The sequence below is a fragment of the Gouania willdenowi genome, chromosome 7 (genome assembly GCF_900634775.1).
Source record: "Gouania willdenowi chromosome 7, fGouWil2.1, whole genome shotgun sequence".
NCBI lineage: Eukaryota > Metazoa > Chordata > Actinopteri > Blenniiformes > Gobiesocidae > Gouania > Gouania willdenowi.
The window spans coordinates 32,769,384-32,793,449 of NC_041050.1; the positions used below are offsets into that span (position 1 = coordinate 32,769,384).

The 24,066-nt window shown below is 38.5% G+C and overlaps 1 protein-coding gene across 5 annotated transcripts in view; it reads left to right on the forward strand.

Annotated features, from left to right (window-relative positions):
- clstn1 (calsyntenin 1) overlaps positions 1 to 24,066 on the forward strand; it is a 46,746-nt gene that overhangs the window by 14,539 nt on the left and 8,141 nt on the right. For 2 of the 5 annotated variants that reach the window (XM_028452445.1, XM_028452444.1), the window contains exons 2-17: positions 3,915 to 4,037; positions 8,736 to 8,765; positions 10,169 to 10,364; positions 11,378 to 11,586; positions 12,579 to 12,728; positions 12,921 to 13,106; positions 13,198 to 13,446; positions 16,068 to 16,189; positions 16,281 to 16,443; positions 17,202 to 17,252; positions 18,206 to 18,363; positions 20,081 to 20,229; positions 21,177 to 21,421; positions 22,799 to 22,969; positions 23,408 to 23,553; positions 23,697 to 23,829. In XM_028452445.1, the coding sequence (XP_028308246.1) occupies positions 3,915 to 4,037; positions 8,736 to 8,765; positions 10,169 to 10,364; positions 11,378 to 11,586; positions 12,579 to 12,728; positions 12,921 to 13,106; positions 13,198 to 13,446; positions 16,068 to 16,189; positions 16,281 to 16,443; positions 17,202 to 17,252; positions 18,206 to 18,363; positions 20,081 to 20,229; positions 21,177 to 21,421; positions 22,799 to 22,969; positions 23,408 to 23,553; positions 23,697 to 23,829 (2,481 nt within the window). The remainder of the gene's footprint in view (positions 1 to 3,914; positions 4,038 to 8,735; positions 8,766 to 10,168; positions 10,365 to 11,377; positions 11,587 to 12,578; positions 12,729 to 12,920; positions 13,107 to 13,197; positions 13,447 to 16,067; positions 16,190 to 16,280; positions 16,444 to 17,201; positions 17,253 to 18,205; positions 18,364 to 20,080; positions 20,230 to 21,176; positions 21,422 to 22,798; positions 22,970 to 23,407; positions 23,554 to 23,696; positions 23,830 to 24,066) is intronic. The other 3 variants (XM_028452447.1, XM_028452446.1, XM_028452448.1) reach the window with 3 other exon arrangements.

Here is a 24,066-nt window from a genome sequence, read left to right on the forward strand (position 1 = left end):
GTTAAATTGCATTGTTTTGAATAGTTTATCAAGGAATTCTTTTGACAATGAAAAATAAAAGGAAAATAGTACCGTATTTTCTAGTTTTTTTTTCCCAAAAAAAAAATTTGTCTACAGTCCCATTTTGTAAAAAAAAATTGTGAGAGAATCGTATCGTGAACCCAGTATCGTGAATCGAATCGTATCGGGAGTTGAGTGAATCGTTACATCCCTACATTTTGTGCATGTACTTGTACATATATGTCTGGCACAGAAATGCTTATCAGTTTACAGAAGCAGAATTGAGAGAATTTTGAAATGGAAAATCCCAATTCCCTGCTAAATGTACAAATGCATAATATTGTGAAATTATGAAGGCTTAGGCTATATAATGTCTCCAGAACTTGGTACAAGTAGGTTGTAATCTACTTTTACAGAATGTTTATTTACAGTGGTGAATAAATAATGACACAAAAAACCTAGGGTTGCATTTAGTAGGGGTGTGGAGGTTTCTATGTTTAATTTTATATTCAGCACCTCACTTTAAATTACGGCTCACACTATGTTTAGCTGATAACAAAAGCTTAGAACAAAGTTTCTTCAGCTTGTATGTATTGTGTGTTATGTAGTTTCGAAGGCCAACATGTTTGTTCAACAGCTATTTGAAACAGTCATGCAGTAATTAATTTGTTGTGTACTGAAAGAAATTTGGCTTTACTGATTATGATTATGGTATAATCTGTGTATTTATGTTGTATTACGTTGGATAAAAGCGTGTTTGCTTGAAATTGCATGATTCATATTTCAATGAAATATGAATCATGCCCTTATTTATCTGCATACTTGTTGTCATAATCAACTCACATCTGTCATATACCTTTTTAATTGTGTGAAATTTGTGTTTGAAATCAACTTTTTTGCAACCTGTAGTTTACTTGACTTTTAGCCTTTTGTTATTAAAAATGTTGTAGTAAATGCATGGGAGTGAGTAACTTGTGACACAAAGGTGCATTGATCTTCAAAGGATGGGCTGGTAGACAAAGCTTTGGAAGCAGTGCAGTGCATACAGAATGATAATTGCTGTTTAGCAGAATAGTATATGCAGCTTGTGATTTTGCTTTAGTCAAGATTTTCTTACTTTGATTGTTTTCTTGATTGCACTTCATCATGGACAAAAATAAACCCTCTAACTACATTGGTCAGACTGTAAGCAAAGTTTTAAAGTACTGTCTGAGGGAGTGAAATAATCCACTGATTTTATTTAGGAGTCTACAGGTAGTCATGTAACGGCTGGATGAGATGCTTGTCCTCCAATAACACAATTTACGGTTAGTGTCCTGTCATAGGATATTTTCGTACACTTGAAACCGAACAACATAGAAATGAAAGACCAGAACATAAAAAGCAGCTAGCCTCCAGCCTCTGAGGGCTTACACTGACTCTGAGGGGTGATTCCGACTGAGAGGGATTCAGCTTTTGCATCCTCAACTTCATTCTCTTTGGGAAATGCATTATGTCATTTATTCATTCATTCACATTTTTACGAATGTGAGCTGAAGCTTCTTTAAGCATTTTAAACGCTTTGATAGTGATTTTTTTTAAAGTGCTGTTTCTTAGCGCACAGCTAACGTGTACACATGAGCGCAGACACAAGCAGGACCTGACTCAGATTTTTGCCCCAGGCTAATCATTTTCCTACACTCCAAGTGCCAAAAACTGTCGGTCGTTAAGCAGCTATAATCTCATTACCAGGAACCAAATCAACAATCCGTTGATTTGAAGACGACCCAGAGTCTACCATCTCTAAGCCATGGTTACGCTTTCAGCATGTTCCTTATCTTTTAAAATGCCCAGATGATACATTTTTTTCCTCATTAAAATTAACTCACAAACTATTTTTGAACTCTCTTAAGGCAATACTATTTCCCAAACTCAACAAATAAGCCATTTTTTGATATGAGAATTGTTTTTTTGTGCCCTGTCTGTTCCCATTACCTCACACTTTCCAACCATCCCTCAAAGCGTTTTTTTGTCAGACAGTTAACATTGCTTTTGCAGTTATGTAGCACAGGAATGTGATTCTCTTCTTGCATCATAGAGTAAGCACATGTTGTAAAAGCTCTCATATACACCACTGCTGTTTACCTGACTGATGTAAATACATCACTCACTGCTGCTTTTTCTGCATCAGCTTTCTTTAGCTGAGCTCTATGTACAGCTGGGTTTTTTCTCAGGACAGTCAGCACACTGAGCTGCACACAGCCTCAACTACTGAATCAAAAACTACTCTAAAGATAACAGCCGGAGTCTGCATTTCTCTCAAAATATTCAAATCAAGTGGGATTTAAACACTTACGCACCAAGGAGCACTTTCATAAAATCACCTTGAACTTTATTTTCCAATAAAAAAAACAACACCCAATTGTAATGTTGAATAAATGCAATGGAATTGTTATCCTAGATGGTATAATTTTGCATCGACTTCTCGGAAATGCACATTTCTCTTTTTAATAGCTCACGGCTGCCTGGTTTTGTTGGATGACATTTTGTTTGCTGTTCTAAAAATAGTAATAAAAGCATCCACGGCCTCATTAAAAATTCATTTAATGGGGGGAAGAAGATACTGCGAGTTCAAAAAGTTGCACCATTTTGTTGCATTTATAAGTCGATGAAGGACAAGAACTTTTAGCATTTTGAATTGATTACACCACAAAAACCATTGATGTTCAAGCTTCCATATTTTGAATCATTTTAAGTTCTATTGATTATTCAGTAGTCCTGGTTACATGTTCACCAGATGGACAACAGAACACCCCCCAAAAACGTTACCATAATAAATGTTTTTTTGGTCTTTGAAAATTGTGTGTGTGTCCAGGTGTCCAGACTTATGTCCACATCTTCAGTGTTTTCCTACAAATATTACGAAAATACTTTAGATTAATTGATTAGTATTTAATATTAATTCCAAGTAAAGTAATAATTGTTGCTATTACTGTGAACATCTGCATTTAGTGATGTTCACGTCCCAAACTTTGGCATTGTGCCGAGTGAGTTATATACAGTATAACTTAAATCGTGCAATATTAAGATTAAGAGTTGCTTTGTCAAGATTTATATTAAGCTCATGCAGTCAAGTTAGCAAACCGCCATTCTGTTAGAAATTGCTATAATCAACCCTCATCTTATACTACGTTCACACTGCAAGTCATAATGCACAATTAGGATAATTTTATTATTTTGTGTGATCATTCATATTACATATTCAACGTGTCTCTTCAATCAGTTTGGAGTATGAACAGAATGCAACCCTGAAGTGACGCACATGCGCAAAAGAGGTCCTAAGGTGACCCATGACCCCGTAGGCACATACGGTGTTTACGAAAATAAATATGGAGGTGTCCTTTATAGGACTGTGTGTCACGCTGAGAATTTTTTTTCCCAACAGAAGTCAACACTTCATAACTTTAAGGAGAGTGAAAAAGAAGAGAACCAGGTTTATTGTTCTTGCCATTTGCAGGGATGGCTGCTACATCTTTACAACAGACTGTTTGGTTTCGCATGGTGATAACGTAGGAGTCGGATAGAAAGCGCAGTCACATTGCAAAAAATCAGATATGTATTGGATTTAGGACCACATATTAAAGTGACCTGGGTATAAATTTGAAAAAATCGGAATTATGCTGTTCAGACTGTCTTCAACATTTCGAATAGAGGTCGCATGTTGGCAAAAAGATCGGATTTGGGTTGCATTTGCCTGCAGTGTGAACGTATAGCCTTTGTCTTCAGATCCCATTTTGACACTCAATAGAAAAACTAAGTTACCTTGTTAAAGCTGAAAAAGCCATAGGCAAAACAAATACTTGGCAATGCATTTCTAATCAAGTCTAGAAAGGTCTGGTATTTATTTATACACTAATTTATCATCTCTCTTGCAGTCAACAAGCACAAACCATGGATCGAGACGACATACCACGGGATCGTGACAGAGAACGACAACAAAGTTCTTCTGGACCCTCCTTTGATTGCTCTGGATAAAGATGCTCCTCTGCGCTACGCAGGTGAGAAGTACAGCATGATGGACACTTCATATACAGTAAACTCCAATGCTTGAGCTCAATGGAGACTTTACATTTAATGCAGCCTCTAATCTTCTCATTATTTCACCCTTTGACATCTTCACTCTCCACACTGATCTTTTAACAACATTTTGACATTTTCAGATGTTTTGGTCAAAAACAATTTCCATGTTTTTTTCCATTTGCAAAACGGAGACGATATACCAGAATTCAAAGAACTGGAAACAATTTTACTGGACTTCGCATCACATGAACCCTGGGATCTTTTGTCTGCTACTTGCTTGCCACTTAGTCCACTCACGCTACTTTATGACCGTTTTAAGATCAGATTACTCTTGATTTAGAGGACAAGGCTTTAAAGTCCACATGCCAGCCTGAGGAGATGCCAGACAGGCGCATCTCACCCATGGGGATATGACACCCGCACTGTCATAAAAACAAAAATTCATCCTCCTCACTTTTTATAGAGGGATTCATTGTTGAAAACGTATTGGTAAGGTTAGATTGATTGAACATTGATCAAGCCAATCACAGCCAGCCATTTGACGAAACTGTTCAAAAAGAGTTGTGACAAAAAATGGTCCAAAAAAGGCAAAAACAGAAAAGAGTAAAAAGTGACTAAAATGGGTCAAAAGCTGTCAAGAGTAGCAACAAAATTGACAAAAAAATGAGGAAACAGGTGGTATGTAATGGCAAAAGTTAAATGAGCAAACTGTGGCAAACAGTAGTGAAAAAGGCAAAAATGTGGAACAAAAACAAGCATAATGTAGGGGGGAAAGAAAGCAAGTATTATTTAATGGGCAAAAGGTTGATTATTTGGATGAAAAGTGGCAAAAAAATGGTGAAAGAATTGACAAAAATTGGATAAAAGTGTCAATAAGAACTTGCAAAAATGGACAAAATAGGGAAAGAGGGATTTTATTGGCAAAAGGAAGCTAAAATCTGAAAAAACAAAAAAAGTAGGCTTTATATCTGATTGACTATATTGGATTGACCAATGTTTTTCATTTTATGCAATTAATGTGATCGGCTGTAACGTCGTCATTGTTGTGATGAAACTTTTTTGTCCTTCTTATTTACACCGAAGAGTTGTTTGTTTACGTGACATGGCTTTATTTCTCTCACATATACACACAAAGCTGAAAACCTATGAGCGAACGAAAAATTGTCTTTCAGTTGGTGCGAAGCGACTGAGCACCGGACTTCTTCCCCAGTCTACTTGCTCTGAAAGCGGGGACAGTGTGTGTGTGTGTGTGTGTGTGTGTGTGTGTGTTAAAAGGGAGAGTCCTCGAGCAGATCGTTGCGCTTCTCACCTCCGCTGTACACATGGGAGTCTAACTTTGCTCCGGGGGGCGAAGCTATCCTCAGCTTTAGGGTTAACTCCCCCTCCCAGCAGTCACTGAGCATGGGACTCTGGTTTTGCCAATCACTAAAAATGGCATACAGCTGATAATCATTTTGCTCCGGTCTCACACGCTCCCTCACTCCGCACACTGGTCAAGCGACTAGCACATTCACGTAGTTAAAGGGACACACACACACAGACAACAGATGTTATGTTCAGGTCCTGCATGGAAATTCTTCAACTCTTCCACTCCCTCACAGTCACAAGGCTGCGTTTAGGTCCCGAAACATGGTACCATTTGATTTTCCGTAAATCTGTATCAGGTAGTACCAAAGAAAAAACAACCTGAATTCATATGATCGGATCTGTGATTGTTTTTTTGTCACTGATCTGTGATCGGCCTGAAAATCCTGATTGTGTTAAGCCTACAAAAAAGTGTCACATTTTTTGGAAAGGGGGAAAAATGGCCACCAAAAAGGGTAAAAGGGGTTAAAAAGTTTCCCCTTTTAAGGTTTTCTGGGGAAAACTAAATTTAAGACATAAAGAGCCACATGTTGAGTATCACTGACTTAAAAACAGCTTTATCGTGGTTTTAGTAAATTAATTTCATAAACTAAATTGGGAGTCGAGACGGTTGCCCTACTCTTAGAACACCCTCACTTTTAAAATTGCTGCTTCACCCCTGATGTCAGGGATTCACACAAAAGTTGCGTGAGATTTGATCATTCTCTATAGTTGATTGGTTTAGCTGTTTTTAGATGGAATCAAAATGTGCCACAGTAGTCAGCCATTCTCTGCTGGATGTTTGTGTCTTTTCACGGTAAATTAGTCACGAATAAAGGGCTTGGTTCCCCAACCTTGTTGCTGGGGCTCCCTCTTTTGATAAGCAGGGTTTTTGCGAACATACTGATCCTGTGAACTCTCTCCCAGAGACACGGGGGAAGCGGGCAGGCTTCACGTGGCAGCATGGGTGACTCGCTGTGTCATGCCAGCCTCCTTCATGTCGCTCCATCTGTGCCAGCAATCAGGGCTCACTGTAAAGCTGGCCCTAAGGCCATTTAGGAGCCTAGTCACAGCTTCCCTCAGATTAGTACGAATAAATGGATCTCTACCACGAGCCAGGAGGAGTCCTACTACCAGTACTTTTGTATATTCAATTGCTGGTACACTGGGTTCACACATGTTTCTGTGATATATAGACAAAACCAAAGATTTAAATTGTAATTGGGGTTTATGGATGACTGTGTTTCAAGACAAGTGCGAAATAAAAGACCTTCTAGTTCTGTTTTTTTAAATCTTAACAGAATAAGAGAAGAGCTTATGTGAGAAATAAGACATTTGTACTTAATCTTGATTACTTAATCAAGCGAAAGATGGGATATTTAAATTATTATTGCAGTTTGCTGTAAAAGGCTGTCAGTGCATGTAGCATCCATGGGCAGAGTAAGTCAAGACTCCTTGTCTGTAGGTGGAAGAGTGAGGCAGGACTTCTCATTCTTTAACTTTCTTTTTCTACACACCAACAATGTACTAAAGTTCTTTTTATCAATGCGGCCAAAAAAAATGTACTAAGCATCCCCGATTGCAGAAAACAAAGGTCTTCAGTCAAAACAGTTTTGTCTTTAAGGTTTTCCTTCAAGAGAAGGCAATAAATTCACAGAGTTGTTAGTTACAATCTGGTGAAATGCCGAAGGCGGGAATCTCTGGACATTATACACATTGGATGTTACAAAATGTTCATGTAACATGGATATGGAAAGTGTAAACAGATAACACCTCCTGTAAGAATGGATAACTAAGGAGCTTTCTAAGATTACAGAGCTAGTAGCTAAACTATGAGAATGGGAAACGGATTTGTGTGAAACCGACCAGAACACAGCGTCTATCTAATGGTGCTTTTACACTGGTCCGAATGAGCAGAGGACAGCTGATAATTTTATCACCTTGGTTTGGCTCAGTTTGTGTTCAGAGTGCCTTAGTTGACCTAAGGCGAGCTGCCAGGCCGGTGACCTAAATGAAAATTTCAGGAATTTAACAACCCTGGTGTGACCTGGTCATTCATTAGAGCTGTGATGAACTCAGAGGCTATAACTCGTGCTGAATGAGAGCAAGCCTTAACCTTTAATGTGAAATCCAGCCACTGGTCACACCCACTAACTTCCTATAATAGGAAATCCATTTTTAACTATTTAGCAGGTAAGACAAAGAGACAGTCACTAAACGACTGGGTAGAAGTTTGAAAACCATCAGCTTAACAGGAAAAATCAAATTGCTCAGTACTTGCAAGATTTCTTTATGCTCTCGTCTTAGAGTTACTATTGCTGGGCCTCTGATTTTCCGTTTCAAATTTTGCCCAATTTGATTTCCGAGTATACACATTTCCACTTCATGTCCGTGTCATTTCACCCAGTACTCTTTCCGTTTCATTGTCCATCACTATTTAGATGATTTTACCGGCTATAAAACCTCCAGAAACAGTACCAAAATGCTAAGTAGATTTAATATACTCAACTACAGTTATGAATCACCCAAGATTACGTCGCAAGAGATCTACAATGTCCGTTTGCACTTTTGACCCTCAGCAACTCATTTAACAGTAAAGATAACATGGAAATACATCATATGTTCCCAAAACATTACTTGTGAGACTTTTAATTACCGCCAACTGGCGAATCAATCTCACGTTTTGATTTTAATTAAGTCACAATAATCTGAACCGCTTGTTTATCACAACATATAAAAAACACACTTCGGATGAAGATCTGCATTTATTTTTGAACACAGGATAACACAATCACTAGACGAATGTTACACAGGATTATGAGTATAGAATTAGACATATTTGTTCGTCTGTCACACTTACAGACTTTCAATTACCCATTTTCCGGTAAAAAATAGCGTGTAAATGGATGATATTGTTCCAAAACATGCATGTGAGGCTTTTCTGTGACATGTTGGAGCCTGATTTTAAATAAAGACAAAATAAGAGAAAAATTGTTTCCATTGCTTTTTCCGTATCCTGTTCATTTTTCCTTTCCAGAACGCAAATTCAGTTTTTTTCCATCCGTTTTCCATAATCACGGAAAATCGGAGGCACTACATTTCTAACGCTCACCACGATCTTTCGGTACACGTTGTTTAGCTTATTTCGTAGAGTCAATAAAACTGCTTCTGAAATGTTTTAGTCTTATTCTCTGATATCTTCCAGCTGCTCTGATGATTATAAAAGCAGGTTATTAGTCAGCGTGTTTTCTTCCTGTCCAATGTCTTCTGTCTCTGAGCTTCTAACTATTCTTCAGGCTGATCTGGGTTCATCTTCTCTCCCTTCCTTGTAGAGAGTTTTGAGGTGACCCTCACTGAAGAAGGTGATCTTGGACTCTTTCTTCTGCCTTGTGTGCTTTTATTTTTGTTTATTATTATTAACCCACTAACTCAAAAAACAAATCAGTGAAAAAAAATAATAATTTCCGCACTTTTTCACAAAACCTCCTATCCATTTCCCCTAATTTTTCCTTTTGATTTTTCTCAACCTTACGTTTTCTTCACCCATGAGTTTTTTGGACTTCCAACAGCTGGATGAAAAGTGTGATGTGGGGCTGAGTTGTATCTAGAAATATCTGTGCATGAGACATCCATTGCAGTTTGCAGACCCTAACAGTTTTTCAGCTTTCACCAGGGAATAGGAGGCTTCCTAAGTGCAGGAGTTCTCAGTCACTTTGCTGCAATGTTGTTTAACACTATTTGCATTTCAAACTATTTTTATATATTCAATAAAAAAAAATATCCTAGTGACAATTGGCATGTAAATTTACACCAAACTTGTATTAAAATACTTTTTTAAGAATACAAGTGCTTTTCAGGATGTTAGAAGATTCCTGCTGCAACTCCTGAGGTTTTCTCTGAGTTTTAAATCTTCAGATCCGATTGCTGAGATTGTTAAAAAAATGCAAACTCTCTCCGCTGCAATGTTCTTGCATCTCTGCCTCAGTGGAAAGCCTGAGTTATTTCACTGTCACTAATCTCTACCATTAGCATGGCTGCAGATATCATTCGGTGTGGATGTCAAGCAAGTCGATATTTCTAACCCCAGTTCTCATCCAGAACTTTGTTTTTTTTTTTTTTTGAAGACTGCTCCTCTACTGGTTGGGTTCGCAATTACTTTATGATTTTTGTTGATTGGTTTTGCAGTAGCTTTGGGTGAAAGGCACAAATTACACAGGAAGACTTAAATAATTGAAGAAAGAACATTTTTGGAGTGTTGGGGATTTTTTTTTCACACAGAAATGTTAGTCAATTTTTTAATTGCTGGGATCACAATTCTGAGTTTTATTAAGCTTTTTAACGTTAATTAGTTTAGCTTAGTAAATAAAATGCACCTCATCTGCTAACGTGTTAAAGCTTGGTTTCATCTTGGTTATATCTATAAAAACCTTAAGTGCTCCTGTGAAATGCCTGTCCACAAATTTTACGTTTATGCCTGCATGGCTGAATGCAATATTTTCAAGTGGCTTGAAAAACACACAATGTATGGATAGTTAAAACCCTCCACCTCTCCCAACTCCCTCCCAAACTACTCACCCATGTTACAGTGCATCTGGGACACCACACACCCCAATCAACCACTCCCTGGCTTCCAAAAACCTGTGGCTGATTCAGTGTGATTTTTTTAAATCTAATTGCTTGGATTTGTGCTAAGCCTTTTTGTTTTGAAGTTTGAATTGACTTTTCACTGTCATTTAAACTCTCTTTTGGCTGTCAACGTGTTCAGGTGAGATTTGCGGCTTCAGGATCCACGGGCAGAATGTCCCCTTTGAGGCCGTGGTCCTGGACAAGTCCACTGGCGAGGGCGTAATCAGGGTCAAGGACAAACTGGACTGTGAGCAGCAGAAGGAGCACACCTTCACCATCCAAGCCTACGACTGTGGGGAGGGTCCTGACGGAACCAACATGAAGAAGTCCCACAAGTGAGTGTGACTGTCTGTCAGGGTTGGGGTCAATTACATTTTTCAGTTACAATTACGTTTTTGATTGCCCATGTTCAATTACAATTATAGTTGCCAGTATTTTTTCCAATTACAATTCAATTACAATATGTTTTTAACCTCATAGTCAATTACAATTACTTTCTCAATTACTAAAGTTCAATTACGATTAATCACAATTACTGAGCCTGAAATAAATAACCTAATAAAAGCTTCCTAACCTTCCTCTTGTGTTAGCTTTTTGTTAGCATCTCTTATGAAAATGGGTCCTAAATCAACTATAAAATACACTTAAAGCCAATATCTATCATCTATTTTCTTTCCTATCTATTGGAAATAGGCTACCTAATCAATGAAAATATAAGTTTTAACATTTTTTTAAATAGTAAAATGTGGGAAAGCTTGATATAAAACGTTTTAATAATTGTTAACTACATATGTGTAGAACTGTACTTGGAAGTCTTCCCCAGTTTTGCGTTACATTATAATTGACAATTTTTATCAAATTTTCATGGCAATTACAATTACCCAGTAAATTATCTGAACTCAATTACAATTAAATTTTGATTGCAACAGCAACAGATTTTTAAAAAACAATTATAATTACACCATAATTGTAATTAATTATCAGTTACGCGATTACAATTATAATTGACCTCAACCCTGCTGTGAGTGCAGCTCCACTGCAGCATTAAAAAAAGTTTCAGCTTTTATTACTGCAAGTAACAACGATGTAAGCACATTGATTTGATATCAAACAAGCTTATGTTTATTGGTTTTTGAATCATTTTTTACAACTTAAATTAGTCTGTTGTAAAGTTAGTCACGGCAGCATCATAGAGGCTACCTTGCAGAATGCTTTCACATAGAGTTGGCGGTGGTGTTGTGCAAGTGGTACTCACAGGCTATCAACTACTACAGCTCACTTGAAATTCATAATTTTGAAAATGCATACCAACCCCTGTTTTCAGTGAGTATTCTGTTGTTCCATTCAGGGCTACTGTTCACATTCAAGTCAACGACATCAATGAATACTCCCCCGTGTTCAAGGAGAAGTCCTACAAAGCCACTGTCATTGAGGGAAAGAAGTATGACAGTATCCTGAAAGTGGAGGCGGTGGACGCTGACTGCTCCTTCCAGTTCAGCCAGATCTGCAACTATGAGATTGTGACACCTGACGTGCCCTTTACCGTCGACAAAGATGGTAAGAGCCTACAGCCTAGTGTGTGTGCTGTGAAAAGCTGTCGGTGGCTCACACGGATACACATTACAGTGCTTTACCTGTATTACTGATTAAGACAAAGCCGAGTTACCATCCAATTCTGAGGGTGGCAGATGTGAGGATTCTGCTTATATTCTGTCAAGATCATGTGAATATGAATGGTGACTAATTGGTCAAAAGTGACTGTTCATACAGAATGCTAACTGAAATCTTAGATTTGATCTCACTGCCTTGATCTTACACTATATCTTGATCAAAGAGCTTATTTATCATGGTCGTTTTCTTTAAAATACTTCCTGATTGAAAGCTTTGTGTGACTCACTGTGGTGGGTCATTATTAACTCAGCTGCAATGTTGACAATAAACAATGTATATTGCAGGGGTCACCACCTTTCTGCAACTGTGAGCTACTTCATAGGTACTATATAGTCCGAAGGACTACCAGTTAAAAAAAACACTTTGTAAATACTGCATTTGCACTGTTTTACAGTAAAATAGAGGATAAGATAATAAGGAAGGCTAGCAGGTACTTAAAAAGGTAGGAGATGTTGACACATCAACGTGAAACACTTTATTTCCCTTAATTAATGCAATTGTTTCGTTTTTATTAAAATTTATAGAAAATGTTACATTACATATATCATACACCAGATCTGCAACACCTAAAAAACATTTGTCACAGTGTTTCAGTGAAAATAAACATTAAATGATGTTTAATTTAATGCGAAAACTTTATCAGCAGTATTAAACTTTACTAAGTACTAACTATCTGTCATATGTATGTCTTTGTGAGTTTGAATCCTGGAAAATAAATCCGATTATAAATGGAGCTCATTGGTGACTAGCTCCTGAGGGCACCCCACATGGTCCATGTGGGCTACCTGGTGCCAGCGGGCACTGTGTTGGTGACCCCTGATATTTTGTAACAAACAGCTTAGTTACTTATATTCACTTTTTTTTTACCCTCATCTCAGGCTTCATCAAAAACACAGAGAAGCTCAGCTATGGCAAAGAGCGCATGTACAAGTTGACTGTGACGGCCTACGACTGTGGGAAGAACCGTGCTTCTGAAGACGTGCTCGTCAAGATCAGTGTGAAGCCCACCTGTAAACCCAGCTGGCAAGGTACCAAAGTTACACTCATTGTAGGTTATCGATTGCAGGTCAGGTGTGTGTGTGTGTGTGTGTGTTCACTGGTGCTTTCCACATAACATGTTGTTGTGACTGTATAATACGAAGTTACAGTTGAAGAAACTCACCAAACATACTGAGAGTTTTCTGTATTTACAGCTTGTTTTCATTTGTGTCACATTTTAGGCTTCAATAAGAGGATTGAATATGAGCCTGGTACAGGTAGCCTGGCTCTATTTCCCAGCATGCATTTGGAGACCTGCGATGAACCAATCACCTCCATCCAAGCCACCATTGAGCTAGAAACCAACCACATTGGAAAAGGCTGTGACCGTGACACCTACTCTGAGAAGTCACTGCACAAGCTTTGTGGTAGGTTGCAGTGTGATATCTACAAACAAGAGTGGATCTTCAACCAATCACACTGTGACCCTGTTAATGTCTGCACTGTCTTTTTGTTCAGGTGCCAGCACTGGCACCGTGGAGCTCCTTCCAGCTCCCAGTAGCTCTGCCAACTGGACGCTGGGACTTCCCACTGACAACGGCCACGACAGCGACCAGGTGTTCGAGTTCAATGGTACTCAGTCCATCAAGGTTCCTGATGGGATGGTGAGCACCAGCTTGAAGGAGCCCTTCACTGTTTCTGTGTGGATGAGGCATGGACCCGGGGCTCACGAGAAGGAGACTATACTCTGTAACTCTGACAAAAGAGGTAAGTGAAATAAAAAAACTACTTAGAAATAAAGATTCCTGTAAAGGCTTAAGCTTTAATGATAAGTGGTTAGTTTAATTCTGGGCTCATGGTAACGAATCCATCCAGAATAAGACTTTAATAGGTGCACCCAGTTGTCAAAGTTACTAACGCAGCCTCAACATGTGGCCGGGTGTAGTACTTTGTTAAGTTTGGTGCAAGCCATCCCAGATTGTCACCATCACGACCAAACAGTTGCAGGCTTGTTTCCAGCTGTTTCCAGACAACAGGAGGGAACTGGATTTCTAATTGTTTCTGGCAAATTATGCCTCAAAATACATCTGTGAATTAGTCAAATGACTTGGATCAGACTTTGAAATCATAACTACACTGTCTACATCTGAGGCCTAAGGCAAACTAGATTTTTGTTGGAATTTTTTTTAAACTCAAAACAAGAAATACTGGGGAAGAAAATCAATATATTTGGAAAAATAAGATTGAATACTGATGTTTTTAGTATATTAGGGTTTCATTTATTCAGACAACTATTACTTGGGAAATCCTCTTTGATCTCCTGACATGTCTTCGTTAGAGCCGTCTACAGATTGCTGTGTTGTTTCCTTTGAATTTTTATTGACTTCCGTGTAGTAAGGAACTTTCCTAAGTAACAGTTGTCTGAATAAATGGTACCATAACATACTATTAATCAGAAGACAAAAATAAACTTGCTGGAATCGCTACATGGAAGTCAAGGAAACTCCAAAGGAAACAAGTGATCAAGTGTCAAGTGATCAAAGACAAAAATAATGTTGCTGGAATTAATGTTTTTAGCAAGTTAAAATATCTCCCAATTGGGTCAAAACATTTTTCTTTTGATTAGAGTGGGTTTTAGCTTTGGTTTTTATTCCTGAGTTTTGCTGTCTGGAGCAAGGAAACATGTCTCTCCTCTGCTGCACACTCACATCCTCTCCATATTAGTCCATAGTTGTACATTTTACATGTGGTCAGAAAGTCCTTGATCTTATTGACAGTAAAGTCTCTGCTGAGGCCACTGAGGGGGAGGATGCTCATCAGCTTCTGTTGGACTGCTTATATAAGTAGGATTACATCAGAACGGCTGCACCCTGCACAGGAAGCTCCTATAGTCATGATCTCCACATTATTCATGACCCCCCTCCCCACTCTCGTCAGCATCGTGCAAACATTAATCCCGTTTTTTTCAATGCATCTTTTATGCCTTTAAAAAAAGCAAAGTATCATCTATCCTTATGTATTATTACACATATTTAATTCAACATCATCAGTAGGAATTTAATTGCCAGTTTCATGACAATACGATAGGATATCGATTCTTGGGACAACGGTACGATATTTGCCGATATCACAAAGTTTACCACGATACAATTTCGATTCGATTCAGGGCCCTTTGATAGATTTATGAAAATATATAAACCATTTAACACAATAAGGTACATTTTACCTAAAGCGAGAAAAAATACCAAGCATTTTCAATGTTTTGAAACGTATCAGACGTTTAAAGGAAATTTGTTGTTTTTAACAAAAAGAGAAAAAGACTTGTGCTGTGTTTTACTGACGATGTTGATCGTATGAGTTTCAATTGATTTAATTGGATTGTTGCTTTACCAATCAATTTATTGATTGAGATTGATAGATCGTTACACCTCTAATCAATAATACCTAATAAGATTAAAGACAAAGGTGTGCATTTTAACATAATTGAATTTGTGCCATCCTCATTTGCAGGCAGTGGTTTTCTAACACTGTATTTTATGAAAGTAAAGGCATCAACGTGTATACTATAAATATTTTAGTAATTGGAAGCTTAAAGCCTCATAATCCTTAATTTAATAAGAAAACCTATTTGTATTGTTTAGTCTGAGGTCATCAGAAGATATTTGCAATGTATTCTGATTCATTAAAGCCAAAAAGGCACATGATATAATATTGCATTTACTGCGTTAATTGTGAATTGTTTGCTATTGTATTACTTGTTGTATCCCTTAATGAAAAACACCACACCCACAAACACCCCACCACAGTTGCACATGTACAGTAACAGTTACACGCCACTTTAATAATAACAATACTAATAATAATAATACATTTTATTTGAAAACCAGCGCCTTTCAGTTCACCTAAGGTCACTTTACAATGCATAGTATAAAAACTACAATACAAGTTAAGCTATAACATTATAAAAAACACAACAAAGTTAAGCTTTATTTTGTAATAACTCCATAAAACTAACAATTTGGGTTGTTTTTTTTTAACTAACTGCCTGAATATAAATCGTCAAAGCAGTTTAAACAGAGGGTGAAGCAAACTCGTTTCTGGTGTTTTTGTTTTTGTTGTTGCGCATTCTATCCCCAAAACAATAATTTTGGTATAATTCATGAAAATTGTAACTGTACAGTGAACCATATCTTGAGTGTGTAAGATATAGAATAATGTGGGATGCACAGCTTTATGCAAACTCACAGACCTGATTAAAAGCAAAGAGTCAGAGAACTACACCCAGATCTAAAGAAAAAAACACTTTTATTTGGTGTAGAAATCAAACGTGATCGCGAGGTGTCCTACTTGTGTAGTCAGACGTATTTGACCTCTTCTCCATCCTACAGACATGAACAGACACCACTACTCACTCTACGTCCACAACTGCCGGCTGATTCTCCTCCTGCGTCAGGATCCATCCGAGGCAGAAACCTACAAACCAGCAGAGTTTCACTGGAAGCTCGACCAGGTCAGCCAACTAGAAAAAACAAGCATTGTGTTGAAATGGGAACCTACAGCCTCTGAATCATGATTTTTCCTCTGTTGTGGGATATTCGCAGGTGTGTGACAAGGAGTGGCATCACTATGTGCTAAATGTGGAGTTCCCTACCGTTTCCCTGTTTGTGGATGGGACGACCTTTGAGCCATTCCTGGTAACAGAGGATTACCCCCTGCACCCCACCAAGATAGAAACTCAGCTCACCATCGGGGCCTGCTGGCAAGGTTAGAGAGCCTCACGACATTACAGTAACTGATTTATTTACTTTGTGAATGTTTTTCTAAATAATTTGAAATATTTTACATTAATAACCACTGTACAGTACTATTGTGAAATCATATGGCAGATATACTGGTGGTGTAACTAATGGGAGCATATGAAGACTATAAAAAATGCAAAACTATGAATTATGGAGAATGAAGTGATTAAAGAGTAGCATCCATTCTACTGGGGAAAAAAGTGCCAAGAAAAGGTCAGACCGAAGAAGAAAGAAATTCATTATTCAGATGAATGTTTTTCTTTTTTTCTTTTTTATAATGAAGCCCGTGCAGCATTACCTACATTTAAAAGACAAAAAACAAGATGGATGTCGTTTTGCTGTATGTATGTTTGGTCTTAAGCAGAAACACAGTAAGACACAGAGACAAAAGGCTGTATGCTGGTTAGGGTGTGTTGTTGCGATGCACCAAAATTTAAATTTTGGCCGAAACCGAAAATGAGAAAACCAAGGCGGAAAACCGAAACACCAAAAACATCAGTCACTGAGGGATACCTTTGTTTAATTGATATCACATGTGTTTGAGATATTAGGATGTGCTAAATGTTGAAATGTGGTGTAAAATATTGTACATGATTGCAAGGTTTTTTTTCCCTTAGACCACTTGACCTTTCACTGTCTTTAAATCCAGCTTCTTGGTCTATCCTGCGGTTTCTCAACTTTTGCCTTTTCCTGTCCATGCTCTTCTTGTTCTGCCCTTTACAGAAAACTCAGGACATGACAATGACACTGAGACAGTCTCAGAGTCCAGCTCAGGTTGCTCAAGTCTTTCCTTCTATCCTCAAACAAACCCATGTGTCCTTAACTGTCCCACCACCTCTAACTGCATCCGCATTCCATTGAGACTGGAATGCTTTTTTATGCATTCTAGACACAGATTTTTATTTGTTCATTCTTTGCAGCATGAGGCATCAGTGACGAGCATTGGTGTGATTTAAGAACACCTGTTTGTCTTTGCTGTTGTGTTTGTTTACCCACTCTGTTTGCTCCAAGCAGTGCAGCAAGGCATTGATTCTATTCTGCCCACAACCTGATTCAGCAGCACGGCCAAAGTGGATCCATATTAAGCACAAAACTCTGACCTGGCTGCAGGATTTTGGCTAGCTGGCTTTTATTTTTACAGAACGTGGCCTTGGAGGGAGAATAGATAAAAAAAGAAAAGTGCACACACACCCCCACATAACCCATACACACTCACTGGATTGCTATGTGACCTTGAAATGTTGAGTTGATGTGTCTCTGCAGTGGTGCAGACCTGCACTTATTATGATCTTGTTTTACAAAAAGCTCATTTTTCTGAACAAGGAACAGTGTCAAAAATATCGTCTTTTCTCTTTGTTTTATGTGTTTTTAGTATTTTGCTGCCACCTTTATTCATTGTTTTGTGAAAATGGGTTTCTTGTTTGAGCTTGGTATTTCATTCTGTTGACGTTTCATTTTGTCAGTAAGGCTGCAATCCATCCCATCACCGTGGATGTTGCATGTTCTTAACTCCTTCATCTATCATTTACGTGTCTTATTTTCTCAGCCTCAGACCTCACAAGTGTACATATACTAACTTGCATGAGGTTTATTCACGCCAGCTTTTGCACACATGAGACAGCACGCTTTAGTCTTCAGGCTGGGAAATAGGCACTCGTTGTTCTCTACACTAAAGTAACTGTGTGTTTTTGTGCATGTGTTCCTGTTTTATACCTTGACGCGGCCAGGGGGAAACGCTCGAATGTCCCAGTTTTTCCGCGGTAACCTCGCTGGGTTGATTATTCGCTCCGGCAAGCTGGAGAACAAAAAGGTGATCGACTGTCTGTACACCTGCAAGGAGGGGCTGGATGTGCAGCTGCCTGAGGAGGTCGCCTCAGCCGTCAAGGTGAGGATATAAAACATGCACTGAGGCCAGGATTCCATCCTAAATGGGCCAGTGCACAATGCTTTTGAGCTCAAATAAAAGATTTCAGTTTTCTGGGTTGAAAGGATTGGGGATGGAAGAAAACAGTTAGGGGGGAAACGAAAGCTTTGTTATTGTGTAACTTTCAGTACCGTCAGACAATTTATTTATTTTGTACTAAAGTATCTTGAGATATAAGAAGCACAGTATGTCCTGGTTTTAGTCTTGAGTTTAGTTTTGCAGAAATGTTGTCATTTTGTAGAGCTGGAATAATATGCTTTTTTTCTTGATACTTGGGTGTCGATTTGATATTAAAATCAGCATCAGTTTTATTGCAAAGTAGAGTTTTTAGACAATACAAGGAATTTTATTTGGTGGATGGGGTGAAAAAACAAATCAGAAACAGCATAACAATATTAATAACAATAAATATGAAGGATGAATATAAATATTAACATATATACAAGCAGTGCAGGTATTATAGCGATTCTGATTCATTGAGATTTTACAAGTATTACGATTTTAATTTTTTTGTTTTCCTTATCCAAAAACAAAAGCTGAATCATACAAATGTAGAAACAATATATGAGTCATTGTTAAAAAATGTCAGACCTGTCAGTCGTTCTGACATTTTTTTCAACAGCACGTGAAAGCTATGATGACATATACAGACATGGTAAAAAGTTAATAAAAAAATTATCCTTGGGGGAAATATACATTTTTGTTATTGTTACACTGCCCAAAAAAAAGAAAAGAAAAATAATTAATGAATAAACATATTGATTCCTGCCTGTCTATTCATTTTCTAAGTCATTCATTAATTCTTAATAATATGAAGTTATACAGGGTCCCCACAGTCATGGAATTCCTGGAAAAGAACCATTTTTCAATCTTGAAAAGTCATGGAATAATTTAACTGCTTTGGAAAAGTTTTGGAAATATAGCCTCTTTTATTTTAATGTTTAAAATCCAACCTTTGCTATTACTATGAAACTTGCTTTTAATAAATGTGTCTGCAAATTGAAATTTTAATCTTATAAGGAAACATGGTAGCACTTAATGCTACCATGACGTACATTTTTTTCAGAAATGATTACTTTAAGATATACTATATGATGCTAACAAGATTTTTTTTTTTATGAAAGAAAAAAAAATCTACTGTGAAAATCCACTTACTATTATTTGTGTTGGGTTACAAATCCCTGGTGGACACTGATCTGCTTGATCTAAACACCATTTTGCCCCATGTTTTCCTGTGCAGTTCACATTTGTCAACTTGCTGTATTTCCTCCCTTTCCCCCAGTGCATGTTGGTGGTAAGATGTTTACCAAAGGTCACTGTGTGGCTCTAATGGGTTATGAGCTGTCATTTAAATCGATGCAGAATCCCCCCATAGAGGCATTGCATTGGATCTTCTCTTTCATTGATGTCCAAACCCTGATCAGCAGCTCTTTTCTGACACATTCAGGGACATTTGATGACAAACAGGCATCGAGTTAAAGATTTATATACTGTTTATTTGATAACTTCTAACCTTTGCTTTTCTTTTGCCCATTTGACACTTTATGATGTAACTCATCATGCTTCCAACAGTCAGAACACCAGTTGACCATTTGAGAATAAAAAAATACTTCAACTGTTCAACCTTAACTGTACTTTTAATACTGTGAGGATATAATGTAGTGTTTCCTTGTGTCAGGTGGAGTTCAATCCCAACCAGTCCGCTCTGACCGTGGAGGGAGACGACATCGACGCCTTTGACAAAGTCATGCAGCACATCTCTTACTTGAACTCCCGCCAGTTCCCGACTCCTGGCATCAGGCATCTCCGAGTTTCTACCAACATCAAGTAAGCATCGGCTGCTAAAAATACCCGATGTTGTCTTCTCTACTAGACGTCTGTTTGTTGTCGCCTCATCCTCCATCTGACAGCAGTGAAGTGTTGATGAAACAGAACACGTTCTTCTTACTAATGGCGATGTAGGGATGGGTTACAGGGAAGAAGGAGGACAAACAGGAGTTGAGATACGAAAATGTTCTACATCTGCATGTGTTTTGTTGCCTAAACATAAATAAACAACCTTTTGAACCAATTGTTAGATTAGAAACAGTTATGAACAGATTTGAAACTGATTATTTATGTTCAGAGCTTTTTGTTAACTTGAAAAGGAAATCAGTCCTGATCCCTCCCCCCCACATTAAGTGAATGGATAGACACAGTGAATGAAATATATCAAATGGAAAAAATTACTTATTCACTTAATTTACAAATGGATACATTTCCAAAGATGTGGACAAAATGGGTCTCCTTTATGGATAAGATAAAAAATATTGTGATTAAGACTGAGTGACAAGAAGCACGGGTTGTCCCCGTCATTAGATATAGAAAACAGTGAGCCTGGCCGTAGTGTCGGAAGGGCAACACTTTTTTTATTCTATTTTCATTGTTATCGTGTATTTATTTGTCTTATTTTGGTTTTTTGAAGAAAAAAAAGGAAAAAGACAAAAAAAAAGGAATATTGCGATCTTGTCATAAAATGGATCAATCTTGTTATGACTGTTTTACGACCAAGAAGTACAGCAACAAATACAGATGTGAAATGTATGTATGTATGTATGTATGCACTGTAATACTCTGAAAATTAGAGGAAAAAAAATGGAAATCCTATAAAAGATTGAATATAATTTTTGACGTGAACCTTTTCTATCTATTATTTATGTACTTAATTGATTTTTTTAATCAAAGTGTTTATTTGCGTTACGTCTTTTTCAGTACTTGATGTTGATCTCTTGCAGATGCTTTAACGAGGACGCCTGCGTGATGGTGCCCGACGCTGAAGGTTACGTGATGGTGCTGCAGCCAGAGGAGCCCAAGATCAGCCTGAGCGGCATCGACCACTTTGCCCGCAGCGCCGCCGAATTTGAGAGCCAGGAAGGTGTGACGCTCTTCCCGGAGCTCCGCATCGTGAGCACCATCACACGCGAGGTGGAGGCGGACACGGAATCAGAGGCGACAGAAGGAGCAGACGACGACCCCACAGGTGAGACTACAGATGATGCAGCCCAACTGTTCCTGTTTTAACATTGAAATATTAGTTCTACTGTATCTAAGCATGGTAATTTGGTTGCTGAAGATTTGTGATTCAGTAATGCTCCATCAGATGCTTTGATTGAATTACGTTGAACACTGAGCGGGACTGCAGGCACAGCGGATGTGCAGTCGCCGAGGGCTACAGTAGCTGGATATGTTTGGGATTACTGAGGGATAAGGAGAGTGGACAGCCAGTGCGAGGGAGAGGGATGGAGGAAAGAGATAAGTTGTTTACGACTTTATGGGAGGGGTCAGTGATCAGCTACGCCATCTGTCAGGTCTGACTATGAGCTAAGCAGACGAGAGACAATAGACACGCAAGGCTGACACAGATACAGGGAAGTACCATGTCCTGTGGTTACCGACAGGCCATATGGGATAGAAGGGATAAAAGAGATTTGTGTACAGACCCACCTTACACAACCAATAGACAACAAAAGATGTCACAGTATTACAGGTGGGGGCAAAACTCAACCCTGGGAGCCACATTTTAACCGGTTTTAAATGTCTTCCTGTAAGATGTAGCAAGAACAACATTTTGGCATTTGTTCTCAGTCACATACGAGAAGGCAAGGGAAATGTATTATGAATCAATCAACAATAAAAATGTTAGGTCAAAAATAAAATGATTAAAAAGCTCCCTCAGTCATAGGCAGAAGAGAAAAAGACTGATTTTAAAACTGCTGGTAGTTTGTTCCACTTCTTTGCAGCATAACAACTAAAAGCAGCGTCACCATGTTTGCTCTGAACTTTGGGCTCCACTATCTGACCTGTGTCCATAGATCTGAGAGACCTGCTGGGTTCATACCGGACTAACATCTCACAGCTGATGGATTTTGGACCCAAACCCATTCACACATTTATACACCAGCAGCAGAACTTTAAAGTCTATTCTGAGACTGACTGGGAGCCAGTGTTAAGAAAGCCAAGTTTGTTTGTTTGGCAACACTTTACTTGAAGTTTCATACATAAGGCGACATTATGCTGTCATTATCTGTCATTAGCATGAATAAGGTGTCATGAAGGCTGTCTTAAAGTGTCGTTCACTAAATTATGACACCTTTGGAGCTATGTTGGCATTTTCTTGGGTTAGGTGGAGGGCTCTAGTGGGGTTAGATAGGGTTTTGAAGGTTTAGGGTTAGGGTAACAAACAACATTTAATGACAGCCTTCGTGACACCTTATTCATGCTAATGACAGGTCATGTCATAATAATTAATAATAGTAAATGGCACTTTCTATTATTCTATTCTTGGCATTTAGACATGGAAGCAAACCAGATTGGGAGAAGTAAACTTAATATATCTTTTGTATTTTCTTTCTCTCAGTCCAAGAGACGGTGGTTTCGGAGGAGATCATGCACAACTTGGACACCTGCGAAGTGACTGTTGTGGGAGACGAGTTGGACGGGGAACACGAGGGCCTGGAGGTGGACATGTCTCAGCTGCTGCAGCGCTCCTTAGAGATGAGCTCCTCCAACCTCGGTCTCGTCATCACCGGTACAAACTTTAGATTCTGCACGGAGAAACAAAAATTATTATAGTCATTTTAGAACATGATTAAAAGTAATAGTTCTTTATTGCTTATTCTGTGTGTCGATTCAGACAAATTCTGAATCAACACAAAAACTGCAGTCACTTTTGAAATCGACACTAACATTTAAAGCAGTGGTTCCCAACCTTTTTGGAGTCGTTACCCCATTTTGATATCACTGATTTCCATGCCACCAGGGCCATTTTCTTTTCTAGAATTAGTTTTTGATCATGTTTATTAAATTGTGTAATGAATACAGAGTAGCCAGAATTATTGCACAAAGTGACAAGATATTACCAAATACTCAGATACATCTGGGTATTTCTTACATACTTTCCATACTATTTAATGTGAACGCACTACATACTCATTGTGAACCGTTGTGTGCTTTGTGTGTGTTTCAGGTGTGAACACAATGGCCAACTACGAGCAGGTCCTGCACCTGATCCGCTATAAGAACTGGCACACAGAGGCTCTGTTTGACCGAAAGTTCAAGCTGGTCTGCTCTGAACTCAACGGTCGCTACATCAGCAATGACTTCAAAGTGGAAGTATGACCTAATGTCCAACTATTCATTGTGACTCAAGTGGCACATCTGGATTGCTTGTGTTGTGCTCTCGCTGCACTTTTGCTAAATCTAAGTGGTGTGTGTAACATTTGGAGAGGTTTCACATGTTGTGGTCTTCCTTGTAGGTAAATGTGATCCACACAGCCAACCCCGTGGAGCACGCCAACGCCATGATGCAGCCCAACTTTAACAACCCCGTCCACCATGCCTCTGTGGAGCTGACTGGGCACAACCTGGTCAACGCACACCAGGCGTCAGGTAGGAAAAAAAGGACTCAAACCTCAAGCCTTTCACTTGACACGCTGACTTTCACAGCTGGAGATGTGGGCAAATAGGTAAACAAAGACAAAGTGACACCGGAGGAAATGGCAGAAGATGTAGATTTGTGTGCGCGTGTTCCAGCAAGATTCATTTTGCCTTTTTTTTTTTTTATAATATGATAAGGTTTCATTTATTCAGACAACTTTTCCTCAGAAAATCCACCGAAGATTTGCA